This window comes from Cryptomeria japonica, chromosome 1 (assembly GCF_030272615.1).
Source record: "Cryptomeria japonica chromosome 1, Sugi_1.0, whole genome shotgun sequence".
Classification (NCBI taxonomy): domain Eukaryota; kingdom Viridiplantae; phylum Streptophyta; class Pinopsida; order Cupressales; family Cupressaceae; genus Cryptomeria; species Cryptomeria japonica.
In genome coordinates this window covers 635085793-635113608 of record NC_081405.1, presented here as the reverse complement: position 1 = coordinate 635113608, position 27816 = coordinate 635085793, and the positions used below count along the sequence as shown (strand labels likewise).

Here is a 27816-nt window from a genome sequence, read left to right as displayed (position 1 = left end):
GTTCAATGGTTTGGTAGAGATAGTGTTTTCAGAATTTGGCATTAGTTTTCTTCATTCACATTGCAAGTTATATGATATTGATTTCCAATGCATTTATGTATCATTCAGAGAGTAAATAACAAATGAACAAAACCCAACTTACAACCATTAATCTACTGATCATAATAGTGATATTTTATTTGCCAGACAGAGAATCAAACTCATAAGAATTCTGTTTTCTTCACTACAGCAAGATACAAGAATACAATTTTCTGACCTTATTTGCAGCAACATATCTCAGTAACAGACAAATTTGATGCCAACATTGAATCAGCAATATTCTGCAAGTAAAGACTACATCCAAAGGAAAAAGTTCACGCCAAGGAAAGATGTTTGCACCACACCAAAGCTCAACACCCAGTCACAGGAGAGTTGAAAAGTTGTCATTGATGTCAAGTAAATAGACAAATTGTCATTGATGATTTGAAAAGAGTTAAAAGGAAAAGATAATTTAATTACAAATGCAGAGATGCTTGAAGACATATAGATATTTAATGTAATTAGCCTTAAGGGTCGATAACTAACAAAGAGAGCAGTGATTTAATCAATATATGATGCAGCAGATAAAGACAATGAACAGCAGTCATCTTATGAACAACAAATGAATACACAACATTCTGGTTGAAATAATTCCTTAGTAAATACACAGAAAATTCAGATCCTTATAAAGAATCGATGGAAACGAATCAAGAAGAAAGACAAAAAATCAGAAATAATAGGACAAAAAAATCAGAAAAAGAAAAAAAAATTAGAAAAAGACAAAAATGAATAGGACAGATTAATATGCTACCCAACTCAAATGCATGTAATTAATCTCCAAAATGCAACGATTTAATATGCAAGGAATTAGTCAAGAGATGCGATTAAGTTTTGTCTTAATCAGAAGACATGTCAGTAGTTTGTTATTATTTTTTAAGTAGCAACTACTTAAGAGTCAAAAAAACAAAAGCAGCGACTCAACAAAGGGAGCATTGGTGATTAATAAAAGTTACCAATAAAACAGAAATAATAAAGTAATTTTACTACAAAAGGTGCGATTTGGTTTTGAAGAATATTATATTAAATTTGATTTGTGTTAAAGAAGAGGTGTGTTTGTAAAAAGACATGTCTCATTATAGAGGTCTAATTTCAAATGGTATGTCACTTCAAAGAAAATGAAAATATAAAAAAAGAGAAGTATGAGAGATAAGGTGAGTGTGTAGTGTATGTGATAAGTATATATACACCTGATTTTAAGAGGATTGTAAATGAAAAGATCATATCAGATTTGAGGAGGAATATATGAGGAAGTGATAGCAAGAGTTAAAAAGAATTGTGATCATCTTATAGCAGACTTATGATCAATCTTTGACAGATTTGAGGAATTATAGCAGAAATTAGTGAAGAAATTAATATTGAGGTTGGTGCCTCATTTTGGTGAAGTTAGTGCTTCATAGTTTGAGGTTGCTAGATGTTGTGACGTTTTCACACATCGCCCCATTGCAAATGGGGACCCATGTTTTTTGCTCGTTTTGCTCGTTTTGCTCGTTTTCGCTTTGCTTTTTCTAGGGTTTTGTTAGTTTGTTAGTTGTCTGGATTTAGCGTCAAGCCTTAGGGTTCTAATTACCGTCTTTTCGGACCAAAATCCAGTCAGTTTTGAGAGCTTTTTGAGCTTCCTTTTGTAGGATACAAATTTTGAATGAAATGAATTCGCCAGAATGGTCTAATTTTCAATTGGAATGTTGATGCAGAGCTTAAATTTGTCTAAGTGTTGAAGATGAAATGTGAATTTTTGTCCAATTGAATATTTTTGACCAAATTTTGACTTTTTTGAATTTTGATCCTAGGCATTTCAAATGATTTGTTTTCGCCTTGTGAAGTGATAAAATGTGTAAAATCATGATATTTTGGCCTGTAGGAGCAAAATCGCTCCTGTCCCTCAGTGAAGGACGGGAGCTCGTTTTCAAATATCTTACTATTCCTGCAGGGTCAAGATGAATTACGAATTGGAAGTGATGGAGAAAGGCGAGATCTTTCCATTGAATATAAATTGAAGATTTTCATGAGCACAGAAATGCCTCCAGGAGCAAAATCGCTCCTGTCCCTCAGTGAAGGACCGGAGCTTAAAATCAAATATTGCTTTGTCCTTGCAGGATTTTAACGTCTTGACGATGTGAAAAGGTCCAAAGAGGTACATTTTATCAAATGAATATAACTTGAAGTGCTGTCGGGGAGATCACATGGATAAGCAAGTCCGGCTTGAGTGAGGTTCTGATCCTGAAATTTGGCTAAGTCTGGAATGTCCTGACCCTGAAATTTGACTAAGTCTGGAAACTGAAAAAACCTCCAAAAACTAGATTTTGCAATATAACTCCTGGAGGTCTGAAACCACTCTCAAACATCCTGAAAGTATATATGGAATATAACTTAAAGTATAAGAAAACTTATACTTAAATGTTATATTCCATAAAAGTTATCCTGATAGAGAGTTCGAAAGTCAAATTTCGCTCGTGTCCTTCTCCAAGGGTCCAGAGCGAAATGCGCTCCTGTCCCTCTCCAAGGGACCAAGGCGAATCGCTCGTGTCCCTCACCAAGGGTCCAGAGCGAAAATGCTTAGTTGAGCCATTCCTGACCTTGTTTGGACGAATCGAGACATCAAAGGCATGGTGAAGGACGAAATGAGCATGATAGAACATCCAGACTTGATCAAAAACAATGAAATGATGAAGTTCTTGCCTAGAGGGTCAATTTCGCTCCTGTCCCTCACTGAAGGACCAGAGCGATATCTACAGAATGGCATAAATTTCAAAGGACAAACAAGTTTCGAGCAACCAAGAGGGTCGAAAGGACATCATTTCACGTAATGAAGATGGTTGCAAATTGGTAAAAACAAGAACAAGCACAAAATGATGAACTTCGCTCCTGTCCCTCAGGAAAGGACCAGAGCGATATTAGGTATATTGGCCACTTCATGCAAGATTTACGTAAGGTCAAGGTTTTGCAAGGTCTCAGAGGGTCCATGGTATGATAGGAAGGTGATGCATGAAGATTTCAAACGTAAAATAATCACCAAGTTGAACATAGAGACTATATCGCTCCTGTCCCTCTCCAAGGGACCAGGGCGATTTGCCTTGGACTCTCCATTTTGTTTCAAATGCGTGCTAAGTCAAGACTTCATAAGGTCATACGAGGTTCGAGACATCGTTTGAAGAGGACATGCAAGAATTTTGAACGTCCAAACGTTGCTAATCATGCTAAAGAGCTCATATCGCTCCTGTCCTTTGGACAAGGACCAAAGCGATCCCATCAAAAACACTCATATTCCTTCAAAGTTGAGGCAAGGCGAGGATGGGCAAGGTGAAGGACGGCGTTTGGAAGACATCACAACGAAGATCGAAGTTTAAAGTTGCTAAGATTAAAGAGAAAGACATGGATCGCTCCTGTCCCTCTCCAAGGGACAAGGGCGATGATCCCTCTAAATGTCCAAACACCACATGCAAACAAATGGAACGAGCATAGAAGGAACGAACAAAGATGTTATTCGCTTCACAATGAAAGATCGAAGATCAAAGATGCATATTGAACGTGATAGTATGGGGATCGCTCCTGTCCCTCTCCAAGGGACCAGGGCGATGAGGTACGTCCCTTTCATTTTCATAATTTTGGCGCCAAATAAACATTTCAAATTTTCCTTAAATGCTAAGTTTGATAAAATTGAAAATCCTATTTAAATTAGCATTTAATATGGCGTTGATCATTTATTAATTATTTTGCCTTTATTAAAAATCGAAATTTATAAATTAAAAACAAAGGCATTTAATTAATTATTTATTAATTAAAAAAAATCAAAAGGAGCGCTTGGTATTTTATTGTTTTATGAAAGTCGGCCTTTCTTATTTATTAAAAAATCGTTTATAATTGCTTTATTTTTACCAAGTCGGCCTCAATGAATTGATGGTGTAAGCGCTTATATAAGGGGGGTGAAAGATTTCATTTTTACATCACCATTTTATCATTCAAATGCGATCAAAGGGCGAAGTGCGAAGTTGTATTCAAAGGGGCGAATTTTATTTCAAAGCAAGGTGGTGCGAACTTGAAGTTTCCATTTGAGCGAAGTTGCCTAGGACGTCAAAGACATATCAAAGATGGCGAAATTGCTAACTTGAAGAGGAGATCACGTCCAAGACTTGAAGGGTGGCGAAGTTGATAAGAGGAACGTTCTTTTGAAGATCACATCAAGACCATCTTATTTCAAATTTTGCCTAGGCAATTTTATTTATTTTGCATTTTAGAGTTAAGCTCTCAAAGAGGTATGGCGATATTGATCTCTTGTTTTAATCTCGAATTTTGATCGTCATTGCCTTATTTTTTGAATTTTGAAATTTTGTTTTTCCTTAGCTCAATCGTTTTTTAGGAAATGATTAATGAAAGACTTATCATTAAGTTTCCTAAAAAATTGCTCTCTAATTTATGTTATGTATTGCAAAATCATGGTACTAATTTTGAAATGTTGTGTAGGCATCAAATGGAGGTCTCTTCAAGGAAAATCAAGCCGGATCCAGGACGGTCTTCGCCAGGACGGTCTTCGCCGGGACGGTCTTAGCCAGGACATGGGCAACCTCTTTCAATCCAGCGTTCCAAGGCGAGGTACATCATCTTCCTGCACATCAAGGACGCAAGGAGTTAGAACAAGGGCTCGTTGAAGAAGCAAAATAGTTCCAGATGAATTAATTAAAGCAAGCTTCTCAACAACATCAAGTTGAATATCTACCAAGTTACAAGTGTCAAATGAGGTGGCGTCCTAGTCATCATTTCTCCAATCAGTGAGGTCCACCTCAGCATGTCCAGATTCAATGTACTTAACTCATGGAAGGTGGCACAAACTCCGATGTACCTACCCTGGCGGTCCATTGGTCGATTTTTCTAGAAGGGACATGTGTCCAAGCAATACAATTTTATCATTGGTCAAGCATTAAATGTTATGTAATGGTTGTAACAAACCCTAATTAGGGTTTTCGTTGTTGAATCTTGGCCATTGATCTTGAATTGATCTAAGCCATCAAATTGTATTGTGGGCACTATATAAGCCCAGACATTTCATTTTGTAAAGGTTAATTAGAGATAATTAGAGAGATAGTTAGAAATAGTTGAAAGTAGTTAGTAGATAGAGAGTAGAATAGGAGGACAAGGCAAGAAATTGTTGCCATTGATTGTAAACAAACTCCATTTTCATTGAAGTAATGGTGAAATATGTCATTTTCTTGCAATTTGCATGGTTTCTTGTTGAGTCTTCAATCTTAGATGGTAGATAATTAGATGAATGGAGGAGATGTGCTTGATTGATGGTGAAATTCGTATATCCATACTACTAGCAGTTTGTTGATTGCAGACTTGCCTTGCGTAGTCAACTGGAATCGTTCAGCCTAAGCTCAATTTCAATTTGTCGCCTCTTCATTGATATGCATCAACTTGGATGGTATCTATGCCTGCGGTGATGATTTGAACATCATAAAGCTTCCCATAGAAGATCGCACTAGTCTTGTGTAGATGTTCCATTGATGTCAAAACAAGACCTAGTTAGAGTTTCATCAAAAATCAATCATTGCTCCTACATTCTTAGTATTAGGATTAGATCCTCTCTTCGCCCTTATCCTTTTTCCATTTTTTTAATCTAAGTTAGTCAGAGCCTGTGTCCAGCAAAGCAGATCGGAAGTTCAATGTAAGTCCCCTTGTGATTCCAGCAAATCACATCGTACCACGAAGAGCTTATCCACATGTAGAGACCCTACCAAAAGGAACCTTGAAGTCATCCTAACTGATCCTTCATGCGAATCTTCAGCAGTTAGCGACTTTATTCAAGAGAGGATAAGATACCCTTAGGTATTTTATTCTGTGTATGATGGTGTACAAAATACACGTCAACAGGGCCCCATTTTGGTGAAGTTGGTGCTTCATATTTAGGGGTTGGTGCCTCTAGTAGGTTGATGCCTACAAAGTGAAGAAATTGGAGTTTCTTAGGGGTTGGTACCTCTAGTAGGTTGGTGCCTACAAACATTGTAAAACAAGATAAATAAAAGCACTGATTTGCTGTGGTTTTCCCCATTAGGGTTTCCAAGTAAATTTTCCGTTCTTTGGTGTCCTTATTTGCTAAATCTTGCATTTGTTGATTAAGCTTTATAAAGCATTGCTATTATATTTAATCAAATTTTTAAAAAGTAAATATTAATTTATATAATGATTCACACAACCCCCTCTCACATTATATTCATGTGCTCTTCAAGGAGATGCTCAGAAATGTACAAATCAGTCTGTAATTGAGATCGCACCACACTGAACATGAACAACAGCAGGAGTTCTTTAGTCCTTCAGGACTCCCGTCTTCCTCTCCAGAGTTGGCCACAAACACTTCCAATTTCTACCAAATACCCCTTCAGAAATCTCACAATCTCCAACACTTGATGACAGCAAAAACAAGATTATCTTCAGCACCAAGCTGAGAGTGATTTGATGCACTTCCACTATTCCCATGTCCTGTAGGTATCAATCCCTTCACACCTCTCGCATCTAGTGGCTTGGTAATTTGCAAAAAAAAAAAACTTTAATAATTATCGCCCAGCAGTGACTCTTTTCCCACGAACTGCATTGTTAAAATGTTGATGAAAGTGGCCAGCAAAGAATTGTGAATCTTATAATTGGCTCCAAATCCCCTGTTTACCTCACTGGGTAAACAAGAAGAATACAGAAATTGAACAGCAATGCACAATGCAATTACAAAGGAAGTACCAGAATAAGCTTTCCATTAATGTCAAAAGATGTTCATATTATAATCTGTCGTCAACATTACATGTCCCCCAACACCCGGAGGTGGTACAATATATGACAGCCGAAGGGGTGCGACACAACTGTCGCGACTCCAACTACCTACCCGTCGGCTAACTAACTGACCGCCGTAACTCATTATTACCAATGACAACATAAACATAATATACCAACATAACATAATGACTATTCCCGTCAACATCATCCCCCCCAAGAAAAGAAGTCGACTCCGACGACTTAATACAAAATAGAGATGAACGGCAGGAACTACTGACGCCAGTCGGGCCCGGATCTTATACACTTGCTGCGTCCTCACCTGAAAACCCTTTTCTGCTACCATCTGATGCTCAAGTGCGGATTTCACCAATATTGCTTCCTTTCCCATCACAGTTCTCCTGGGACTAACCCAAACTTGTCTGCAAAACACGTTTTTCAGTCTCAGCTTCCACCAACTGCTACTCAAATGATTCTGTCTCCCTAGCCAATTTGTCCTCGATAGCCACCCGTGCTACTCTCCCGGCATCCAACTCTTGGGTACGCTGAACTAAGTCTCACGCGACTATTGCCCCCAACCTGGTGGTCAGCTCCTCCCGAGCCCTCTTGCATCCACCAAGGCAACCTCACGTCCAGCTGAGACATACTCCGAGTTCCTCAAAGCGTACCTATCCTGCCTGGAGGTGGCCACAACCCGCTGGCACAAAGGCTAGGAGACACCTCAAATCCTCCATCACACTCCCCAAAGGCTAAAAACTGAACTGAATAACTCCCTGGTGTCATACAATTGCGTGGACCTGCAATGCCTTCCCTCAAACTCTCTTTGTTCGCAACCTCCAAATCCGTCTCCCTCTACGGCTTATGGCCTCCCTGCCAATGCTTAGCTGTGGGCTTCTTTCGCACAATACGGACAACCACAACACTTCCCGTGCTCTTTTGTAGCTCAAAATAAACTGGGGGTCTGGGGGCAACGCCCCTAGCGGGGTCGAGGGGCAGCACCCCTCGCAGGGTCTGGGGCAGCAACCCAGCAGGGTCGAGGGGCAGCGTTTTATCCGTTTACAACCTTTAGAACCCCACAAAAGTCCATGGCGCGCATCATTTCTGTGATATTTTATGATGTCAAAACCCTTCTTCTACACTCCAATATTTTCAGTGTCCAGGCTCCAGATGTCATCGAATCATTTTTCAATCCGTCGTCGTTTTTTTTTTGGGGGGGGCACTGTAATGTCCCCGATGGCACCCCGGCCATACAACCTCCCTGTACGGTCAACAACACCAATGGCACCTCCAATCGTGCGGCTGCTTGGTCTACCTGTGGCGGTCGTTTTGCCCTTACGTGGCTGTGTGGATTGTGCGGGCTTGGTCTCTTTTTTTTTTCTTTTCCCTTTTGTGGCTGTTGCGCGTTGGTGTGCGTAACCCTTGCTGTGCGTGTTGATCGGGCGGTGCGTCCCTTTCCCTGGCTGGTGATGTGCCTTCGACGGTGTGCGGGGTCTTTTCCTTTACCCTTCGCGCCTCGCGATGTCCGGTGCTGTGTGGTGTGCGGCGTGGTGGCTTCTTCATGCGGCATGGTGACTTCCTCGTGCGACGTGGTGGCTTCCTCCCATCCTCGGTGTGCGGCGTTCCCTTTTTTTTTTCCTTGCGCGGCGGTGTCTTCGTGCGGCATTTTATCCGTTTTGCGTGGCCTTCGATGGCTCCCACCGCACGGTGTGACCACCGCACGATGGTGTCACCGTCGGTGATTCCACCGCACGGTGGGCCACCGTCGGTGGTTCCACCGCACGGTGGCTCCACCGTCGGTGGTCCCACCGCACGATGGTTCCACCGTCGGTGGTTTCACCGCACGGTGGTTCCATCGTACGGTGATGCGACCTTCGGTGGGCCAACCGTACGGTGGCCACTTTCTCTTCCCCACCGTGCGGTGGCCTGTTTTTTTCTCTTTTTCTTCTTTTCTTTTTTTTTTTTTTTGACCGTACGGTCGCTGTCGTACGACCGTGCGATTTTTTTTTTCTCTTTTTTTTTTTTTTTAAGTTGTCTAGAGAGTCTTCGGCTCGGGTCCCCTGTCTCTGGGATCGCTCTTCATCCTTCTCGGTTGTCCTCGCCCAAAAGTCTCCTGCTTTTGTCCTGTGCCTCTCAAGTCGCTTGCCCGGCCTCTTAGGTCCCCTTCCATCCTCTTGGGTCCCCCTTCGGGCTCTCGGGTGTCCATCCGGCCTCTCGGGTCCCCTACGCGCTTCGCGTGATAGGGTTTCAATTTAAACCTATTGGTGGCAAGTTTATTTTCCATGGCCATCCGAAGACCTGGAACTACAAATTCTACAAGAACCATGGTCTCCTTCCCGTACATAAGAAGAAGAAGGATAATAAAGATTTTGAAGGCTGCGGCCTTCCACACAGGGTTCCAATCGTTGCCGACACTCTTCGGATTATTTACGTCGCCAGGGTTTGGGGCGTCTCCCTTCCAATATTCTCTGTATTCTGGAGGATATTGATCTGGCTCCTCTCCTTCGACGCTTAATACGTTACAGGAGGGTGAGAACATCTCATAGTCCTCCTGCTGCCAATGGAACAATCCATTTAGTGAATCTGTGTCATCCTCCGAACAGCAACCTCCGATTTTTAATATGCCTTCGGCATCTGGGTCCATCCCCTCTCTCCCTTCGTCTTGTGGGTCATTTTCGCTCTCGGATTCAGATCCCGAGGAAGAGGCAAGTTCCTCACTCACCAACTGCGTCCGGAGATCAATAGTGAATTTCTTGCCTCCGCTCTCCATCGAGAGTGTATTCCGTTTCCAGTTGTGGTTTGCTTTCGCTGCCACCAACCATCCTCTTCCAAGTATGGCGTCATACCCTTTCTGTTTCAATGGAATGACCACGAAGTCGAGTACAAAAGGTTGTGCACCCACGGTGACTTGTTGTGCCATCAACATGCCGAGGGGTTTAATCCCGTGCTGGTCTGCACCTAGCAGATTAAACGTAGGTGGCCACAGAGTGGGCTTTCCTAGCTTTTTCCATGTGTTCTCCGGAAGGACATTTACTCCGGAACTGCCGTCTACTATAGTATCCGTCAGGATGGTGCCCAGGATGCCCATCTCCACCACGGCTGGGTGTCGGCCATTGTTGACGGTAAGTACAACTGCATTTGTTGCCGAGCTTCCTAGTATGGGAGCGTCCATGTCTCTCGGTTTGGGTTTATCAACCTTTGCGCCCAACAGCACTATCCCCAATTGCGGTATGGTGTGTAGGAGGTCTTCCAGTTTCACAGGTACCTCCATTTGGAGCATCTGCCGTACAATGTTCCTCTCCGCGTCTGTGCAGTAGGGTCCAGATGGGTCGTGTGTCTCTCCCCGTTGGGCTTTCATGGCCCTTTCTATTTCCTCCCTTGCCTCCGTCATTCTCTGCTTCTCCGTGCGGGGATGGGGGTATCGGGCTTCCTTTGCCTGCCCTCGGGTAAGAGCAAGGATGGCTTCTTTACCCTATGTGTTGCCTTCGATATCAATCAAATTGGCCCCTACGCCAGACTTCGGACAATCGGCATCTTCATGGTCACCGGGGCCACACCACCGACATAGCTTTTGAGCGGTGTCATTGTTATTACACTCTCGTGCGTAATGACCCCATTGATTGCAAGCCCTACATTGAATCATCGGGCGTCCCTTCGCATCGTATTGGACCCTGTTTCTGGTGGAATTATTATTATTCCCCCATCCGCCTCGTCGGTTTCCTCGGTAGCCTCCGGAAGATGCATTATTGTTTGAATCCGATGTGGAGGGCTGCTCCTGGGCAAAGAGCACTTGCTGGTTACGTGCCTTCAAATTGTATGGGCATTCCTTCATAGAATGTCCCATGATCTGGCAGATGTCACAGAATGCCTTCTTGGGACAGGCACCCTTTGTGTGGCCGCTCTCCTTACAATCCGTGCACCACAGTTCATCATCCTTGCTTGTGGTCCCCTTCATTGTCTTAAACTCTTTTAACATCCGTTCCATATCCTTTTGAAGGGCCGTGACTTTCTTCTTCGGCTTCTCATCACTGCTACTCTCTTCTTCCGACGTATCATCTTCAGAGGATGACGAAGATCTATTCTTCTTCTTTTTGGCCATCTTATTTTCACTTTCCAAGTCCATGGCCCGGTTGTATGCATCATCGTAGGATGTCGGAGGCACAATTTTCATCTTTCGTCGTAGCTTAGGGTTCAGACCGTCGACAAACCACCGCTTCTTTAAGCCATCAGCCGGTTGGCTTTCCATCTTTCCGACTAATTCCTTCAGCCGGCGGCCATATGCCCGTACGGTCTCCTTCTTTCCTTGCTTTGTTCCATAGATTTCCGAAACTATCTCATTATCATCTCGGAGAAGCCGAAATTCCTTCTCGAATGCTTTCTTCAATTCATCCCACGTAGTTACCCCGGTTTTATCCAAGTCTGAATACCAGTCAATAGCCACTCCTCTCAGTGTGGCGGGGAACTGCTTCATCCATTCATCCTGGTCAGTCACCCCATTGGCTGTCCAGATGGTTTCGCAGGTACGGCAATGCCGTGCGGGATCATCTTTGCTATCCCCGTTGAATTTGGGCAACTTCTGTTTGGTCGCCATTGATGGAAGTCGTCCACTTGGAGGTGGTTGTGGCCGTGTCTGCCCTCCGACGCTGCTCCCTCCGATGCCGCTAATGTTTCTTGTGGTGGTGACCAAAGGTACGGTGTTCTGCCTTGTACCTACCGTGCGGTTAGCTTCCCCGTCGCCGTCACCCGTGCCCCGCTCCCTTCGGTGATCCTCCCTTTGTGGCGTGAGAGCGACTACTGTGCGGTTAGCTTCCCCTTCGCCGTCACCCGTGCCCGGCTCCCTTCGGTGATCCTCCCCTTGTGGCGTGAGAGATAAATTTTTGAACCGATCTCGAGTCTCTTCAACTAGTTCTCTCCGTAACCTAGTTTCCTCCAGAAACTCTTCGAGGCTTCTCGCTCTACAGTAGTCTAGCGACGCGTAGAAATTCCCCTCAGCTTCTGCACCTTCCGTGACACCTCCTTGGTTCCCTTCGGGCAACCCTTCGGCAGGTTGTCCTTCGGCAAGTTGCCTCAGCCTCCGTCTACGTTCTACACGTTGTTCCAGAATCAAAGCCTTCTGCGCAGCCTCCCACTTGTCGGTTTCTAATTTCTTATTTCTGTCTTTATTCAGTAAATTGGGCATTAATTGTGGTACAATTTCATGTTTCACAACACATAAACCAAAACACAACAGTCTTTATTAATTCATTCTTTTGTATACAATCAACATAATTCTTCTGCTTCCAACAGTGTTCTTTATTTCTCTCCCTTCACAATTTAAGGATTATTTGTCCTTCGTCGGTCTTCTCTACGTCCGTCATCCTGGCGCTCATGAAATTCTCGTAAGATGTGTTGTCGTCCGTTCTCACGGTAGGTGTCTTCTCTGCGGTTTTGAAGAGCCAAAAATGCTTGAGCCAAAAGGTTAGGCAAATTGCTCATCAACCGATTCACCGCCGGGCTTACACCAAGCGTGCTCCACACAGCATCCTCTGGAACAGCCTCAATGGTGGCTTCCCTCCGTACGTGTGTTTCGATGGACGCCTGAAGGATGCAAGAGAAATCTTTTGTGAGTGCTCGTTCTCCTTCGAACAGTTCTTGGTGATCTTCGTCAGGGTTACTGCTCGTCCCCTCGGGCAATGGTTGTCCCATTATCCCTGTGCCATGTAATATATTCCTGTCCCTCCCGAAAAAATTTCGGCAACGGCGCCAAATGTTTACCTCACTGGGTAAACAGGAAGAATACAAAAACTGAACAGCAATGCACGATGCAATTACAAAGGAAGTACCAGAATAAGCTTTCCATTAATGTCAAAAGATGTTCATATTATAATCTGTCGTCAACATTACATGTCCCCCAACACCCGGAGGTGGTACAATATATGACAGCCGAAGGGGTGCGACACAACCGTCGCGACTCCAACTACCTACCCGTCGGCTAACTAACTGACTGCCGTAACTCATTATTACCGACGACAACATAAACATAATATACCAACATAACATAATGATTATTCCCGTCAACATCGCCCAGCAACAATAATCTTCGAACTCAACTCTTTTTTTGGAAATAAGGTTGAATCTCATGCAATACTTTCAGCGACCTTCATAACATCATGCAATTTCCTTGATTCCTTAAGTGCCCCTATTTTTTTTTGTGGGTACAATTTGACCTTAATTCTCTTTGTACTTATTTTGTCTTTTTTGGTGCCACGATAGCATAGGAAATATATCCTTTGGCCACTTTCAGAACCTGACTTATATAATAATCAACCATAAGCACCCAAGCTGCTCCCAACCCCTCAAACATGATTTCTTTCTTAGTGCCACCTTTGTCTGATCTAAGTGTGATTTGTCCTTTCTAAAGATTTGTCATATTATGGATTTCAATGCCAAGAAATATAAAAGGAAACGTCGCACTAAGAAGGCACCAAAGCTTCTCCGAATCAAGTTTTCTTTCCTCGTGCAGAGACTGAAGAATGCAATTTTTAATTGAATCGACCTCTTCAACATCAAATAAATTTACTTTCACATGGCCCTCAAACTCAACTAAAGGAAAACTTTGTCATTTTGTGCAACCCTAGATTACTTCCTACCTGAAACTTGTCTTCATTCACCTTGCCCCTTTGCTAACTACGCGATACACTTCTTTTGTCTTTATTTCCAATATTAGCACTGCGAATTAACTTTCAAAATCCATGCCTCTTATGTGTTTTTTGCTTTTGTATAATAGGCTCAGCTTGGAAATAAAATCTCAACAACTCAAAAACAAAATATTTAATTATCTTCATCCTAAGGAGTAAAGCACACACGTCAAGAAATTTCACATGAGTTTGAAGTGCAAACCTAGTGAAGCTTCTCGAGAACAATTGCACCATGAATGAGGGTATTCGTCCCCATTCCAATCTTCAATGCCCTATCGATCACTATGCGGAACCACTCCGGTGAAGCACAAGGGTTTCCGTCCTGTTGACATGTCTAAAGTCGTGGAACTTACAACTTCATCCGGCCAACGCAGAATAGAAATACTAAGAATCCTATCCTCTCTTGAGATAAGGAAATCCCTAATGATGTGTGAATTTGATCAATGGGGATGACCTCAAGGTTTCAATTGTCAGGTCTTGACTACAGGATAGCTTAGCAATTTGATGTGTTTTGCTGGAAACACAAAGGGAACTTAAGGTTAGACGGAATCGGTTTCAAACGGGTTCTCTAAAGTTCAACAGTCCTATATCATCTGATTTTGCTTCTAATTGATACTATTTCAGCTTGACTGTATGGTTTCTTTTTGATAAAAAAGGAAAAAAGGAAGGGAAAAGAGATAGAAAATATCTAATTAATCTATCTAAGATAGCATATTCAGGAAGATAGACGGAAACCTTAAAAAAAACAGATTTAACATTATCAGCTAATAAAGCACAATGTTGTAAAATCTAGTGCAATCTTCGAAGGGAGTTGGATTTTCATGCTACTAAACATAAATACAGAATTTGACATCCATTCATTTGATGTTTAACAACCGAACTAAGCACATAAATGGGTTCAGACTAACCATGAAGGGGGGATGGCAATCAGCCAATCCTTAATGGTATGAACACCAAGGTTTCTATCAAATATTATCCCCAAAAATACTACCTGAAAGCAAAATACATAACAAGAATATTAAATGGTGAAGGAGACCATGCACTCACAAAGAAATAAGACAGCTTCAATTTCCATTAATTCTGCATGAATTTCGCCAGAGTTTCAGCAACAATCTTAGACTTCTTGCCAAAATAAGGGAAAACCAACCCCTTTAACTAGAGTTTCAAAACTTAGATGAATGGCCAAGATTAAAACAAAACAAGTGGCCCAAATTGATCAATACAACATAATACCCATGCCCATAAATGGGAGGCAAAATATCAACAACCATGAAAAGGAGAAACAATAACTACCCAAAAAGGTAATTAATAACTACCAAAAAGCTGCTCCAAAAAGTGCACATGCACGGAGCTCAAGATTTACAACTGTTTTGGCAGTTAGAAATGAACTTTATGGCCAAAAAGTGCTTTTTAAGATTTAAAAGAATTTTGCACTTTATGAAAGCACTTTCTCCTTTTCTACTGTAGACCCTTTTTCCAAAAATTCACCCTCACCGTGCAAATACTCCTTCCAGAGGTCCCGACCTGCCGCACGTTCTGCCCGAACATAGTCTTGAAATCAGATGCATAGCTGGAACAGCACCATGCTTGGAGGCATAGGAGGATGGCGTATTTTATATTGCATACCCTCCAAGTGGTGATCTACATGCTTTAACCCATCCTTCCAGTCGTACCGATGAGCTTCAAAACATAAAATGTCCGAATGCAATCCACTGGCAAACTCTAGGTCCTCCGTGGCGTATGCAACCTTATCAATTCTCAATCTATCCTCCCAATCTGGTTGTACTTGGTCATCGGACAAACTATTTTTCCAGCCCAGAACCATTGATCGGAGGATCCTTCTACCAAGATCCCTCATGTCTTTCAAAATTTCCTCGCATGTCTCCTGCTCTTTATTAATGGTGCCTTTTGTGTCATTCTTCATGTTGGCAGTCCAGTACCATTCTTTAAAAACGCTACTGTCATAAGGATCCAGGATGGAGGACAATGTGGGAATCTGCGTGTGGGTCCAGAAAAGAGCCCTCATGAGGGGGAGAATTGTACCAACCACCTCATGAACCTTGAGAAATTCCCTCTTTACCTCGAACAATTTGATCAGAATGGTCTCTCGGTGGTGGGCCATTTCCTTTACATCTTCAATGATCTGCTTTCCCTTTTCCTTAATGTCTAAAATCCATTCCTTGACAGCTTTGGCGATATCACATACTCCTCCAAACTCTGTTGTAGTCCTTTGTGCCAATGCCAATGGGGGGACATGGGATTCAGGGGCATGTTGCAATGGTTTTAGCAAGTGATCAATATATCCCTCAGCCTGCTTAGCACGAACTCGGTAAATGTTTCTCTCAGCAATCATTTCATCGAGTTGCCTGAGCATATTTTGCACAAAGTCCTTGAACTCTTCCCTTTCTTGCTCTTTGGTGGCTCGCCCTATCAGGATGGTTGCAATGCTATAATCAGCCAATGCAATTTGATCTGTTGGCTTATCGACAGATGGGGTAGCGATATGGATGGTGCGGTTCCTCTGCTCATCCTTGGTGATCCAGGAGTAGGTCTTGGGCTTTTTCTTCCCTTTGGACTTTGTTTCCCCTATGCCAGAGAAAATATCCTCCAAGTTGATAGGTGGCTTGATGGCTGCTTTCCGTTGTGCACGAGCAACTAGCCAATCTTGCGGGATGATCTGCTCGGATGTTATGGCCAAATTCCCACTTTGCTCCCTAGAGGTTTCAACTGGCCCACTGCCGATTTGCAATTGATCTGTCGTAGAAGGAACAAATGCAATATCCAACCCTTTACTTATAGTTGAGTTCTCTCCTACCTCACTGAACAATTGTCGGGTATCCCCATGTGATGGTTGCTCTTCAGTTCTATCGAGCTCATGGGTCTCATCCGCCTTGCGTTCTCCTTCGACGGTGGTGTCATCTTTGTCGACGCTATTCAATTGTAATTCATGTCGACTCCCATGGGTGAGTTCATGCATCTCAACCTCTTGATTAGGCGGAATTTCTCCTTCCTCAACTTTATTTCCAGGTTCACTAGAACCAATGATCCTTACCTCTGCATCTAGCTCATCTTGTGCCGGAGGATTATTGGCCTCGAATGCATCAACATTGCTCTGGGAGGGCGGAGCAGGTATATAGTCAAGCTCAACTACGTCATCCTCCGAACTGGGGTCCTTGGATGACGAACTGACCTCAGCCCTTCTAATAAGGATCTTTTCCCTTCTAGTTCTTTTTGATGCCCGAGTCCCTCTATTAGCTCTGGCTTTCTTCCTCTTCTTTCCGGGTTTCTCAACCTCTTCCGTCGGTGCACTTGAGGTTCCCTCATCTTCCGAAGACTGGGAATCGAGATTGCCCATCATATGGTATGTAAATTGGATTCTTTCATGGGTTAGTCTCTCAATCTGCTGGGATAACCAGTGATCGGTATACCTTCCTAGAGCTGCCATAACTGCCTCAAAATCAGTAATCGTATCCTGAGACCAATCAATGCTCGGCAAGAGGTACTTTACTGCCTCAAACTCTTGAACCTGCAAGCAATTGCCAGAATCTGTCACTTGATCTGGGACCCGACGATATTCATAAAGCTGCATCTGTTGCACACTTAACCTTGAATATTCACGCCGTCGGACCTCATAGTCATCGGAACAATTGCTCCAATAGTCCTCAATTGATGCCTTTGCTATGTAGCGCCTGCCATAGGCTCTTTTTGCCAAATTGTCATGATCAAAACATTTCCTTAAGAAATGTTCCTGTAGGCCATAAGATGCTAACTCAGCAAGTGACTCATCAGCCTGTACTGAATTCTTGAAATGGACATCGAGGGCACCCAAAACCATAGGGAAGGTGAATCCTGACTGCTTCTTATCTCTGAGTAAGCTGCCCGCTGGATGTGCTTGCCTTGCCTTGCAACTTCCATAAGGACTATTTTATCTGTGGGATAGCGTAGAAGTTGGAACGGAGCTCCCTCAAAGTTGGCTATTCTGATATAGGTGAGCCTAGGGAATTGAATAAACTAGGCGCCATATTTTTGTACCAAAATGGTAGCCTGCTCTAAGAACCTTATGTGCAATCCCCCTTGCATCAACCTGACTAGGCGCATTGTAAAGGCGTCATTGACACGCTCATATTGACCAATTGCATAAGCAGCATTGTTCTTTTCCATCTGAGCTATGTCATAGTAATGTAGTTGAGGATAGCAGTCGTACACCCTGACTTGATTTGGGTCATTCCCGATTTCACCCTTCTTGATTAATCATGTCAGCGGCTGGTGTCGGGCGAACATATAGACCAAGTAGGAGGTCATGATGAAGTACTTCTTTTCTTCAAGTTCGACCAGCTGGGTATGGATATTATCACTGATGATCTTGCCTAGTCGAACTTGGATTTTCCAGCAAAGACCTGTTTCCTAAAGTAGAACATCCACTCTTCAAAAAAGTTTGATTGAGGGAGTCCCATAACTCGGCTGAGTAAGGTGACCATATCACCATTCTCGTTATGAAAGTCACTTCTGGGGGTCCTTTTACTGATTCTAATACTCGGAGGCCTTCTCTCCTTATACCATTCTTCGTTTATCAATGTCCTTCATCTATGGTTGTAGCAATGGGATTATCCGGGAATGGGATGTCAAATGCATCCCAAATGGCCTCAGGTGTGAAATCAACTAGCACTATATTTTCTAGAACCACTAATCTGGTCTCTGGCTGATAATGTCGGGCAGCCTCAACTACTAGCTCATAATTCTGCATGGATGGAGGGAAACCTGCCGCCTAAGCGATACCACTTTCCATCACCCCCTGGGCTTGCCATAGGCATTAGGAGAATATACCCGGTCTCTGAAGTCCTAAATGTCTATGTGGCCCAAATCAATATCACCTATCTTTTCCCATATGATCTGGACTTTTGACTCCCTCAATCCTCCTCTCTGGTACTGGTACTTCATCTTCTCGCCTTTACGGGGAATGTCAGATTTAGAGACCCGAGATGTTCCGGTTGCACCAGGCGTCTTTGAGGATTCTACCGCAACTTTAGGCATTTCTCCTGCACAACCGGACGCGGATTACGAGACGAGATGAAGGAAACAAACAGGTTAGTCAAAATAGAGGATGATGCTAGGACATAAGGATCAACGGGAAAACTGAAATTCGAAGAAAGTACGATGCTTCAGCAAAAAGCCCGATTAATTTGGAAGTAAAATGCTATCAAATAGGGAATTAAGCCCTTTGTTTAAAATCTTCTACTTGGCTGCGGTTCAGGGCTCGGGTGTTTAATGATTGCCAATTTTCGTACTTGGGGAAAAGTTTTGCCTATTCAGTTTTCAAAATGTTCAAAATTGCTCTAAGTCTGAATTTTCGCTTTGCCTTTACGCTATGTTTAACGCTTTGCTCAGTATCTTTCAAAAGAAAATTGTAATTCACAAAATTTCACCTGATTAATTCTCCATTAACCGTTTAAGCGTAGTGACTAGTATTGCATTTATTTAAATGATTTTAAAGGAGACAAAACGAGTCATACCTGGTTCACAAGGTGTTTTTCCTGCGATCTCCCCAAACTACGGGTTTAGAAAAGCTTTGTGCAAATTCGGCTTGCAAGGTTCTTTTGAAAACTTTAAAAAATGCCTTTCCTTTCCGCTCTTCCTAACTTATGCTTTCGCGATACTGGACTATACTTGCCGATTTTCAGACTGGGAGCACTCTTTGCAAACTCGTAAAGAAAGACGCCCTAGGGAAAAAACTGCGATTCTCCTAATTTCGGGATGAAAGGGCTGGAATGCAAATACCTTCAAGTTTAACGCCCCCTTTTACTTCACGATTTCCACCTCCTTTTGGCGATTTCGAGTTGTCTGGCTGATTTTGGGTGCTGGGCGATTTCCAGAGCTGAGAAGGCAAATGCAAACTTTGAAAACCTAATACTGTTCCTATCGCTTTAGCGATTTTCGACAGAAATGGACTTTTTGCAAGATTTTAAAACTTATGATGCCCTTTTCCAAAATATCGCGATTCTCATGTGCCTGCCGAATTTCAGGTCTGTGGCACTCTTGAAAAGTTTTTAAACTTTTATGTTTTCACTTGGTTTGCGCAATTCGGCCTGAAAGGCCTTTTTGAAAAAAGTTTACAAGTTTGCACTTCCACGTGTTTAGGCGAAATTTGGCCTAAAGGTGTACTTTGAAAAGTTTATCATTTTTCGACGTTTACTTACTTTTGGCCTATTTTTGGGTCAAGAAGCCCTTTTGAAAAGTTTTTTTTTACTTAAAATGCCTTCACTCTACGCTTTCGGAATTAGGCCTAAAAGGCACATTTGCAAACTTCCTTTTTGCGTTTTAACTCGAGGCCCCGAAAATCGGACCAAAGGGGAGTTTTGAAAAAAAAATTGGTTTTTAACACTTTCCTCTGATTTGGCGAAAATTGGCCTAAAAGCACTTTTTGCAAGGTTTTAAATTTTAACGCTTCTCTTAGGCTCTTGAAAATCGGCCTAAATTGCAATTTTGAAAGCTTTTGTTTTGATGCTTTACCTTAGCTCGGCAAACTTCAGGCGACTTGGGTCTTTTGCAAAGTTTTTAAGTTTTGCATTTTTTCACTTTACCCCCATTTAGCGAAAATTGGCCTAAATGAGAGCTTTGAAAAGTTTTATTACTTTAGCGTTTTAACCTTTATGCCCCTAAGTTCAGCCTAAATGGCCCTTTTGCAAGCCTTTTATAACTTTTCACGTTTTAACTCTCTGACTCGAAAAAATTGGACCAAAGGCGAGTTTTGAAAAGGTTACAAAACTTAGACGCTTTGCTTCCATTTGGCGAAAATCGGGCTCCTGAGGAATTTTTACAAACTCTTGAAACTTAGGCGCTTTCCTCCAATTGGCGAAATTCGGCCCAAAAGGCCATTTCGCAAGGTTTTGGAATTGACACTCTTGCCTACCTAGCAGACTCTCAGGCTTTAAAACTAGGTTTCCCTTGGATTGATTTTGGGTATTCAAAATGCGAAACTCTCCGCACAGAACTTCTAGGCCACATGACCTAAAATACAAACACGCCCTTTCTTTTAAGGACCACAAAGCCTAATGCTTCACCACTTCCTGGATCCTAACAAAAAGGGACGGCAGACAAAAATCAAAACTTGAAACTCAGCAGGAGGAAGGCTGAAAACTAAAGAGGGGGACTCTGTCGGCGACAGGGAGTGTGTGCAACACACAACACATCCTTAGCTCCAAAAACCCTTGGGGTTTCAACCCACAACCAAAGTTTGACCTCAAGCTCAAATCTAACAAATCTCCACGCAGAAATAAAAATAGCTCTCAATCTTCTATATCTTGAAAATGAGAACCCAAACCCTCTTTTATAACTTTTCCGTGAAACTTCCGGAAGGAAAGAACTAAAAACACTTTATAACTTAATTTATCCTTTTCTCCCAAACGTGACTTATTTAAATATTAAATATTTTGGCCTTAGTCACTACATTGAAAGTGTGTTTAAAAGGGTTTCAGGTTAGTGTTAGGACATTGTAAAGCATAAAAATAAAATCCCTAAACCTAAATCCCAAATTTTTTTCTGCAGTATATGATCAGTGCCAAGAATTTCTTTATACAAGACATGCTGAAATTTGATCTCAAACAACCTATCCAGCCCTTCCATTTTCCTCACACAGCATTTACACTCTCCTTTGCAAAACAACCAATAACTTCCTACAGTAGCTGCGGAATGGCTAAACAACTTCCCTCAGCTGCTGCAGGAGGTTGTTTTCCTGTCAAGCAGCTGCCATTAGTTGTCAGTTGCTTCACACAGCTTCTACAAGAGGTGGTTTTGTTGTCCCACAGCTGCTATAAGTTTTTTATTGCTTCTGGCAGTTGCTGCAAGATGCAGTCTTGTTATCCTACAACTATTGTCCATTAAGGTTGGCATCTTTAATATTTAGCATCTGTGTAACACTATAAATATTTATTTTAAAGTGAAATATTAAAAGCATTTTTAGGGTATCCAATATATAATAGCAACAAAAAGGTCAGTTCTTAAGCCTCTCTATACTGCACCAAACAACGCATTCCACAAGATTGCCATCTTTGTATCAAAACCTAATGGAGCTTCATCATCAGGGATTGCAGCCCCCTTAGTGGATTGTACTTCATATGTCTAACCTCATTGACTCCATTCACTTTATGCTATTTCGTAGTTTGTACTTTGTAAGTTGACATTTATATTTTGTACTTTGTAGTTTGCAAATGACATTGAGGCTTGAACTGAAGTCAAACTATGTAGTTATAGTGCACTATGCACTGAGCACTGTAATCAATATTCTAAAAATCCATAAGAAAAACTCATATTGTAGTACACTCTCTTTTACTTTTACTCTTTCACCCTATGCAATTAAGATGGATTAAGATATTAAAAAACAGCAGTTATTACTCTTTCCTTGTACATTTTCTGGGTTCCTGATTCAATCCCGATAAATTGAAAAGAATCTTTATCTTTTACTTTTCTGAGTTATTCCTGAGAAATATTTTTCCTTGTATGCTACTAACTTACTAGGTACACATTTTTAGAGAAATAATAAATATAAATGATGGAGGCAAAGGTATCGATGTTAAATTCTCCCTACAAACATGGAATGTATGTAATATTTGTTCTAAACTAGCTTACTGGGTTCGCCCCTAGGCACCCCTAGTTCGGGTCTAGTCCGGCCTTGGTTCGACCAGGGTTAGAATTTCTCAGTGGGGGTTCGACCTAGCTCGAACCCGGGCGGACCAAGATCAAACCAGGTCAAACCTAGGTGGTTGGGTAGCCAAAAAAGCCATATTTTATGCAAAATTTAATTTTTTTTTGGAATCCGCCATGTAAAAAGTGAATTTTATAACCTAAAAGCGTCTTCTAAAACATAATCTTGGCTTATTTCTCCTCATTTGCGTTGCAAACAAAAGTTTTTTGACAGCGGGTTGAAGAAAGGGTGAACAAAGTTTGGCTTCCAAGATCAAACATTAAAGCTTGCAACTTAAGGAAAATTTCCTACCTGCAATTAGGGAGAAAAAACCCGAAATTGAAGGAAAAACATAGCAAACGAACCCAGAATCCGATGAAATTTGAAACGTGGTTCGAGGCTGGACTGAGGATTAAGCCAAGTCCAAGGGTGAAGCAAATTATGCCTCAGGAAGCGTGCCATAGAGTAAATTTTTTATTTTCTGACAAAAAATTTATGTAAAGGTCCATTTTTTAAAACAAAACTGAGGACAACAAAGACCACCCCTTCTTTTCCACAAATAAACCTGAAAGTGAACCACCCTTGACACGCAAAAGAACAAAGGGGCCTTTAGAAACCGCATTTCAAAATGAGAGTAGAGACATTGCTGACAAAGATGTAGAAAGGTGCATTTGTGCAAATGGGTTGGCTTTCAATGTTGTTTGCTCCCCATATTGGAAGCAAATGATAAAAAGTGTTAATGAAGCTCCAAGAGGGTATAAGAGCCCAGGTTATGAGAAGGTACATGGAAACATTGTTTCAGATGGGTGGAAACATGCTTAAAATCGTCCCTTGATCGATGTCATAGCGGTGTCCCCTAAAGGGGCAATGTTTTTTAAAGCTGTGGATTGTGAGGGCCAAGTAAAAGATGGCCAATTTATTGCAGAAATTTTCATCTCCGTCATTGAGTCAATGGGACCCCGCAATGTTGTCCAAGTCATAACGGACAATACAAGAAATTGTAGAGTTGTTGGTTTGTTGGTTGAGGAACGCTATGATCACATCTTTTGGACACCTTGTGCGGTCCATTCACTCAATCTTATGCTACAAAGGATTGGGACTAAAATAAAATGGATCAGAGATGTGCATGCAGAGGCTGAGGACATCCAGATGTTCATCACAAACCACCACATGTCTCAAGGGATTTTTAGATCCTTTTCAAATTTGGAGCTATTGAAGGTAAGTGAAATAGTAATTTAATTTTACATTTTCTGATTTTTTTAATTTCAATGTTCATAATAACATTGTGTAAGCTATATTGTGTATTCTTCTTTAAAGTGTCTTTATTTTTTAATCATTTTGGCATTAATTTGTGTTATAGGTTGCTGAGACCTGTTTTGCATCAAACAAAATCGTCTTAAGACGACTTGTGAAAGTTAGAGTGGCACTACGCAATATGGTGATCAGCAACAATTGGACTATATGGAAGCAGAGTAGCAATGAGAGGGCAGAAAAAATTAGGGAGAGAATATTGAATGAGAAATGGTGGGATCTTGTTACATATCTCCTAAGTATCACTGAGCCCATTATGAGTATGATTTGCTATACCGACATGGATAGGCCTTGCATTGGTGAGATTTATGATGGCATTGACTCAATGCTTGAAAAAATAAAGTTCACTATAAATGCAAAAGAGAATGACCCTGAGGAGAAATTCTTCAAAGAAGTGAAAGCAATTATTGTAGAAAGGTGTGGAATAAGATGACCACTCCTTTGCATCTTCTTGCCTATGCCTTGACACCAAAGTACTATAGCAATCAGTTTCTTGATAAACCAGGAAGGATTCCACCATGGAGAGATCTAGAAGTATCTGATGGGTACAAGGCAGCATTTCTTAGACTATATCCTGATGATGATTTGCAAGATAATGTTACAAATGAGTTCATAGAATTCGCAAATGGGAATTGTCGAAGTGTTGATGCACTTCGTCATAGATCCAAGAAGGATGCTCATAGCTTGTGGTACTTCCATGGTGCATGCTTCCAACACCTACAACCCCTCGCTGTAAAAGTTTTATCACAAGTTTAATTAATTAAAATTTATCACAAGTTTATTTATAGTTTACTTTGTCTTCATAGGTTGCTAGTTCATCTGCTTCGTAAAGAAATTGGAGCACATACTCTTTCATCCACTTAGTAAAGCGCAATAGGTTGCTATCAAAAAGAGCGGAGAATTTAGTATATGTGCATTCCAACCTACGTCTTCTTTCACACAAACAACGTGACTACACACAAGGGGAAACGAAGATGTGAGATATAGAGCCAAAGCATACTGATTTGGATGCTCCCGCTTCTCAGCTTCTTGCATTGACACTTGATGACTCGGAGAGCAAGCAAACTTATAGTGCAAGTGCAAGTGGCATTGGCTCATCTAATGTCAATGTCGATGATGATGATGAGGAGGAGAGGAGGATGAATTAGCTGATCCATTTGATGATTAAACTTTATATTGTTGAAAGTTGAAACAATGATACTTGAATATTTTGTCTTTTTGATATTAAACTTGATGTATATGATGCTATTATGGTATGATCATGATGCTATGATTACAAGTTTATGTTTGTTTTGTTGTTTATATGATGGTATGTGACATGCTAATCTTAATTCATGCTTATAGGCTGCATATATATATATATATATATATAAAAAAAAAATTACATGTTTTTGTACTAACGAACCCAAACCCCTTTTCAAAATTTTGCCGTACCGGCGTACCGGTTCTTCGAACCCGAACCAGCAAGCTAGGTTCTAAAAAATAAAGAGCCTAACTATTAAAAAGGGGTTTATCAAAACAGGAAAAACATGAACCATAGACATTTCAATGACTAACTGAATTGTAACCTATCCCATAATTATCACCACTTTTCAATACATGTTGTCCCTAAACATGATTATCATCATCAACAATTTCTTTTTAAGGCTTCTTAGCTTAGCTCATATGGTAAAACTGTTTAGTAGATTCTTAGGTCTCTAATCTTTATCTTGATGATCTTACTTAGGTTGTAAAATTATTTGCAATGAGTGCAAACATTCACAGTAAATTATGTCACAAATGGCAAGATTACTGTTGTTCTCCACATGATGCATCTTTTCGAACATTTATTTCACAAATAAGCAAGGGTTTATTATGCATCTTGAAATTAATATTTGCCATATATATAAAGTAAACCTTGTTTATGTTTTGGTGTGCATGTCCACACAAATGAAGCACATTCGTTTAGTAATACAGTTCTGCTACTACCCAATATGATAAAATGTCATGATGGTCACGTATAGAACAAACTATTTATGAAGTTTAGGAATCAGACTTGATTCATATAGACATGAATGTCATGTTAGACAGGAAAACACACAAGTTGTACATTGGAATCTCGTGAGAGAAAACCTTATCAATGGCTACATATGAGTTTTAAACAAAGTTTAGAACACATTTCTATCAGCCACAATAAATATTAAAGAATTCAATATATCACTGAAAATTTGTCCTCAAATAGAGATAATCAAACATAAATGTGCATCACACTCATCTTTAATGCAATACAGTAAAACCTGATGATGGCATCTTGCAATGTCCTCTCTATAAAATAGTTATTTATGCTCTTTGTGGGCAGAGGTGCTGTGTACAATATCTTTCCAAAAAAAAATTTAATAGCTTTGAATAGTTTGTTTTATAAGTTGTTAGACATAAGAGTTTGTTTTGTATATCTCTATCGTATTGCCCAAAATAGTCCTATTGATCGATGATAGATAGGTTGAGTTCCCAATAATTATAAGCTTAAATCCTTTGAGTTCACAATAATTATAAGCTTAAATCCTTCAATGGGTATCAGATCTCTGTAAAGAATAGTTCAAACATGAGGTACAGGACTATCCAATCAAATTGTTTTTGTAGGACCTGCAAAAGACTTTAAATTTACAGCCCAATTGAGTTCAACAATCTTGCTTGTAATTTTCTGCTGTTGTATGAAAAAAATTCTAGAAAGAAAGTAAATAAGATAAAGGAATATCTAAACAAATTGTTTTTTGAAAGACATAAAAAAGACTTTAAGTTGCAAACAAATGAGTTCACCAATGATGCTTGTAAACTTCTGCTGTTGTGAGAAAATATTCTAGACACAAGATCGGTCAAATGAAGTAAACAAAGTTATTCCAACAGAATGAATTATTTCTACTTCAAAACGATTATGAAAGATTTCTCCCTTGACAACATTTTTGCTCATGATCTTCCAACAATGATTTACTAGTCCTCTTGGTAAAAGTATTGTTGCATGTTCATTTTGGGTGAAGACTTCAGCTTCCTCTCCAAGGAGAATTTCATACATAAGAAAACCACTTTAAAGCTGTGAAAAATAATTTCATTCATAGAAAAATGGTTTTCTTGCCTGCTATAGAAATTTGTTTGGAAATCATTAAGTTTTAGCAAAGAAGTTATACCTTACTTAAATGTGGATCAGATCTTAGCTGCTGACACTGCTCCTGTATAGCATTTAGTTTTCCAACTCTCTCCACCTCCAGTTTTCCAGCATTTTCAGCAACTTCGACTTTCACACCTGCCAGATAAAAAGATCAAACTAAAAAGGTTGCTCAGGCAAATTATTAGAAGAGTCCCATGTCCTCTAGTAGTGAAATCATGTCCTGCGCAAATGTTTTTAAATTTCAAGTCTAAACAATAAATATAGTATTACAAGTAAAATACTTGTATCCATGAAACAAGTTCAATCTGAAGTAAAACCCACTGAGAATGCTTTGCAGTTTACTTTTTTTTTTCCCCAGTACAGAGCATTATTGGAAATTTATAGATCGGTTTAAAATAGAAAACAGTATATTGAGAACTATTCCAATTGCTTACAAGTATAAGAAAATGGCTGAGGAATTTTCTGTTTAAAAAAGCAGTTATTTGAATATGCACTGAAGGCAAGCATATTATCAGTGATGAATTTGAATAACTGAGATGGAAGGAAATGTATTGATCAACTAAAAATTTTGGCCTAGGTTACTGGTTTGGGGAACCTGCAGCCCAGATATTAGTCCAGCACACACTCAATCTGGGTTCCCTGAGAGTCAAGCCAAGGGCTCGCAAAAAAGGCAAAAATTCATCCTAGTTTGCTCTGCACCAGAACTGGGCACACCTAGGTACACTTTGCAGTACACACAAACAAACTGAGAAGAACCCAGTAAATTTTTGTTTCTAGTTTTAATGTTTGCTCTTTTTTGACATCCTAGTTTGACTATTCAACTCGCGATTACAAGACTTGCCCAAACTCAGCAAGTCCCTGAATAAAACTAGTCAAAATGAGGCCCAGAGACTTGGAAACTACATACACACCAAATCTGGTCAGACTTGCCATGTTGCATCTGCAAAGTTCAGCCATGATAGTCAAGTAGAAAAAAAAAATTATTTCAAAATATTTAAAACCTAAATCTGGGTCCCCTGGGAATCAAGCCAAGGGCTTGCAAAAAAGGCAAAATTCATCCTAGTTTTCTCTGCACCAGAACTGGGCAAACCTAGGACACTTTGCAGTACACACAAACAAACTGAGAAGAACCCAGTAAATTTTTGTTTCTAGTTTTAATTTTTGCTCTTTTTTGACATCAT

The 27816-nt window shown here is 40.8% G+C and overlaps 1 protein-coding gene across 3 annotated transcripts in view; it reads right to left on the bottom strand.

The window, feature by feature from the left end:
* LOC131042489 (mRNA export factor GLE1) overlaps positions 1–27816 on the bottom strand; it is a 152833-nt gene that overhangs the window by 58621 nt on the left and 66396 nt on the right. For all 3 annotated transcript variants that reach the window (XM_057975799.2, XM_057975797.2, XM_057975798.2), the window contains exon 8: positions 26655–26770. In XM_057975799.2, coding sequence (XP_057831782.2) covers positions 26655–26770 — 116 coding nt within the window. The remainder of the gene's footprint in view (positions 1–26654; positions 26771–27816) is intronic.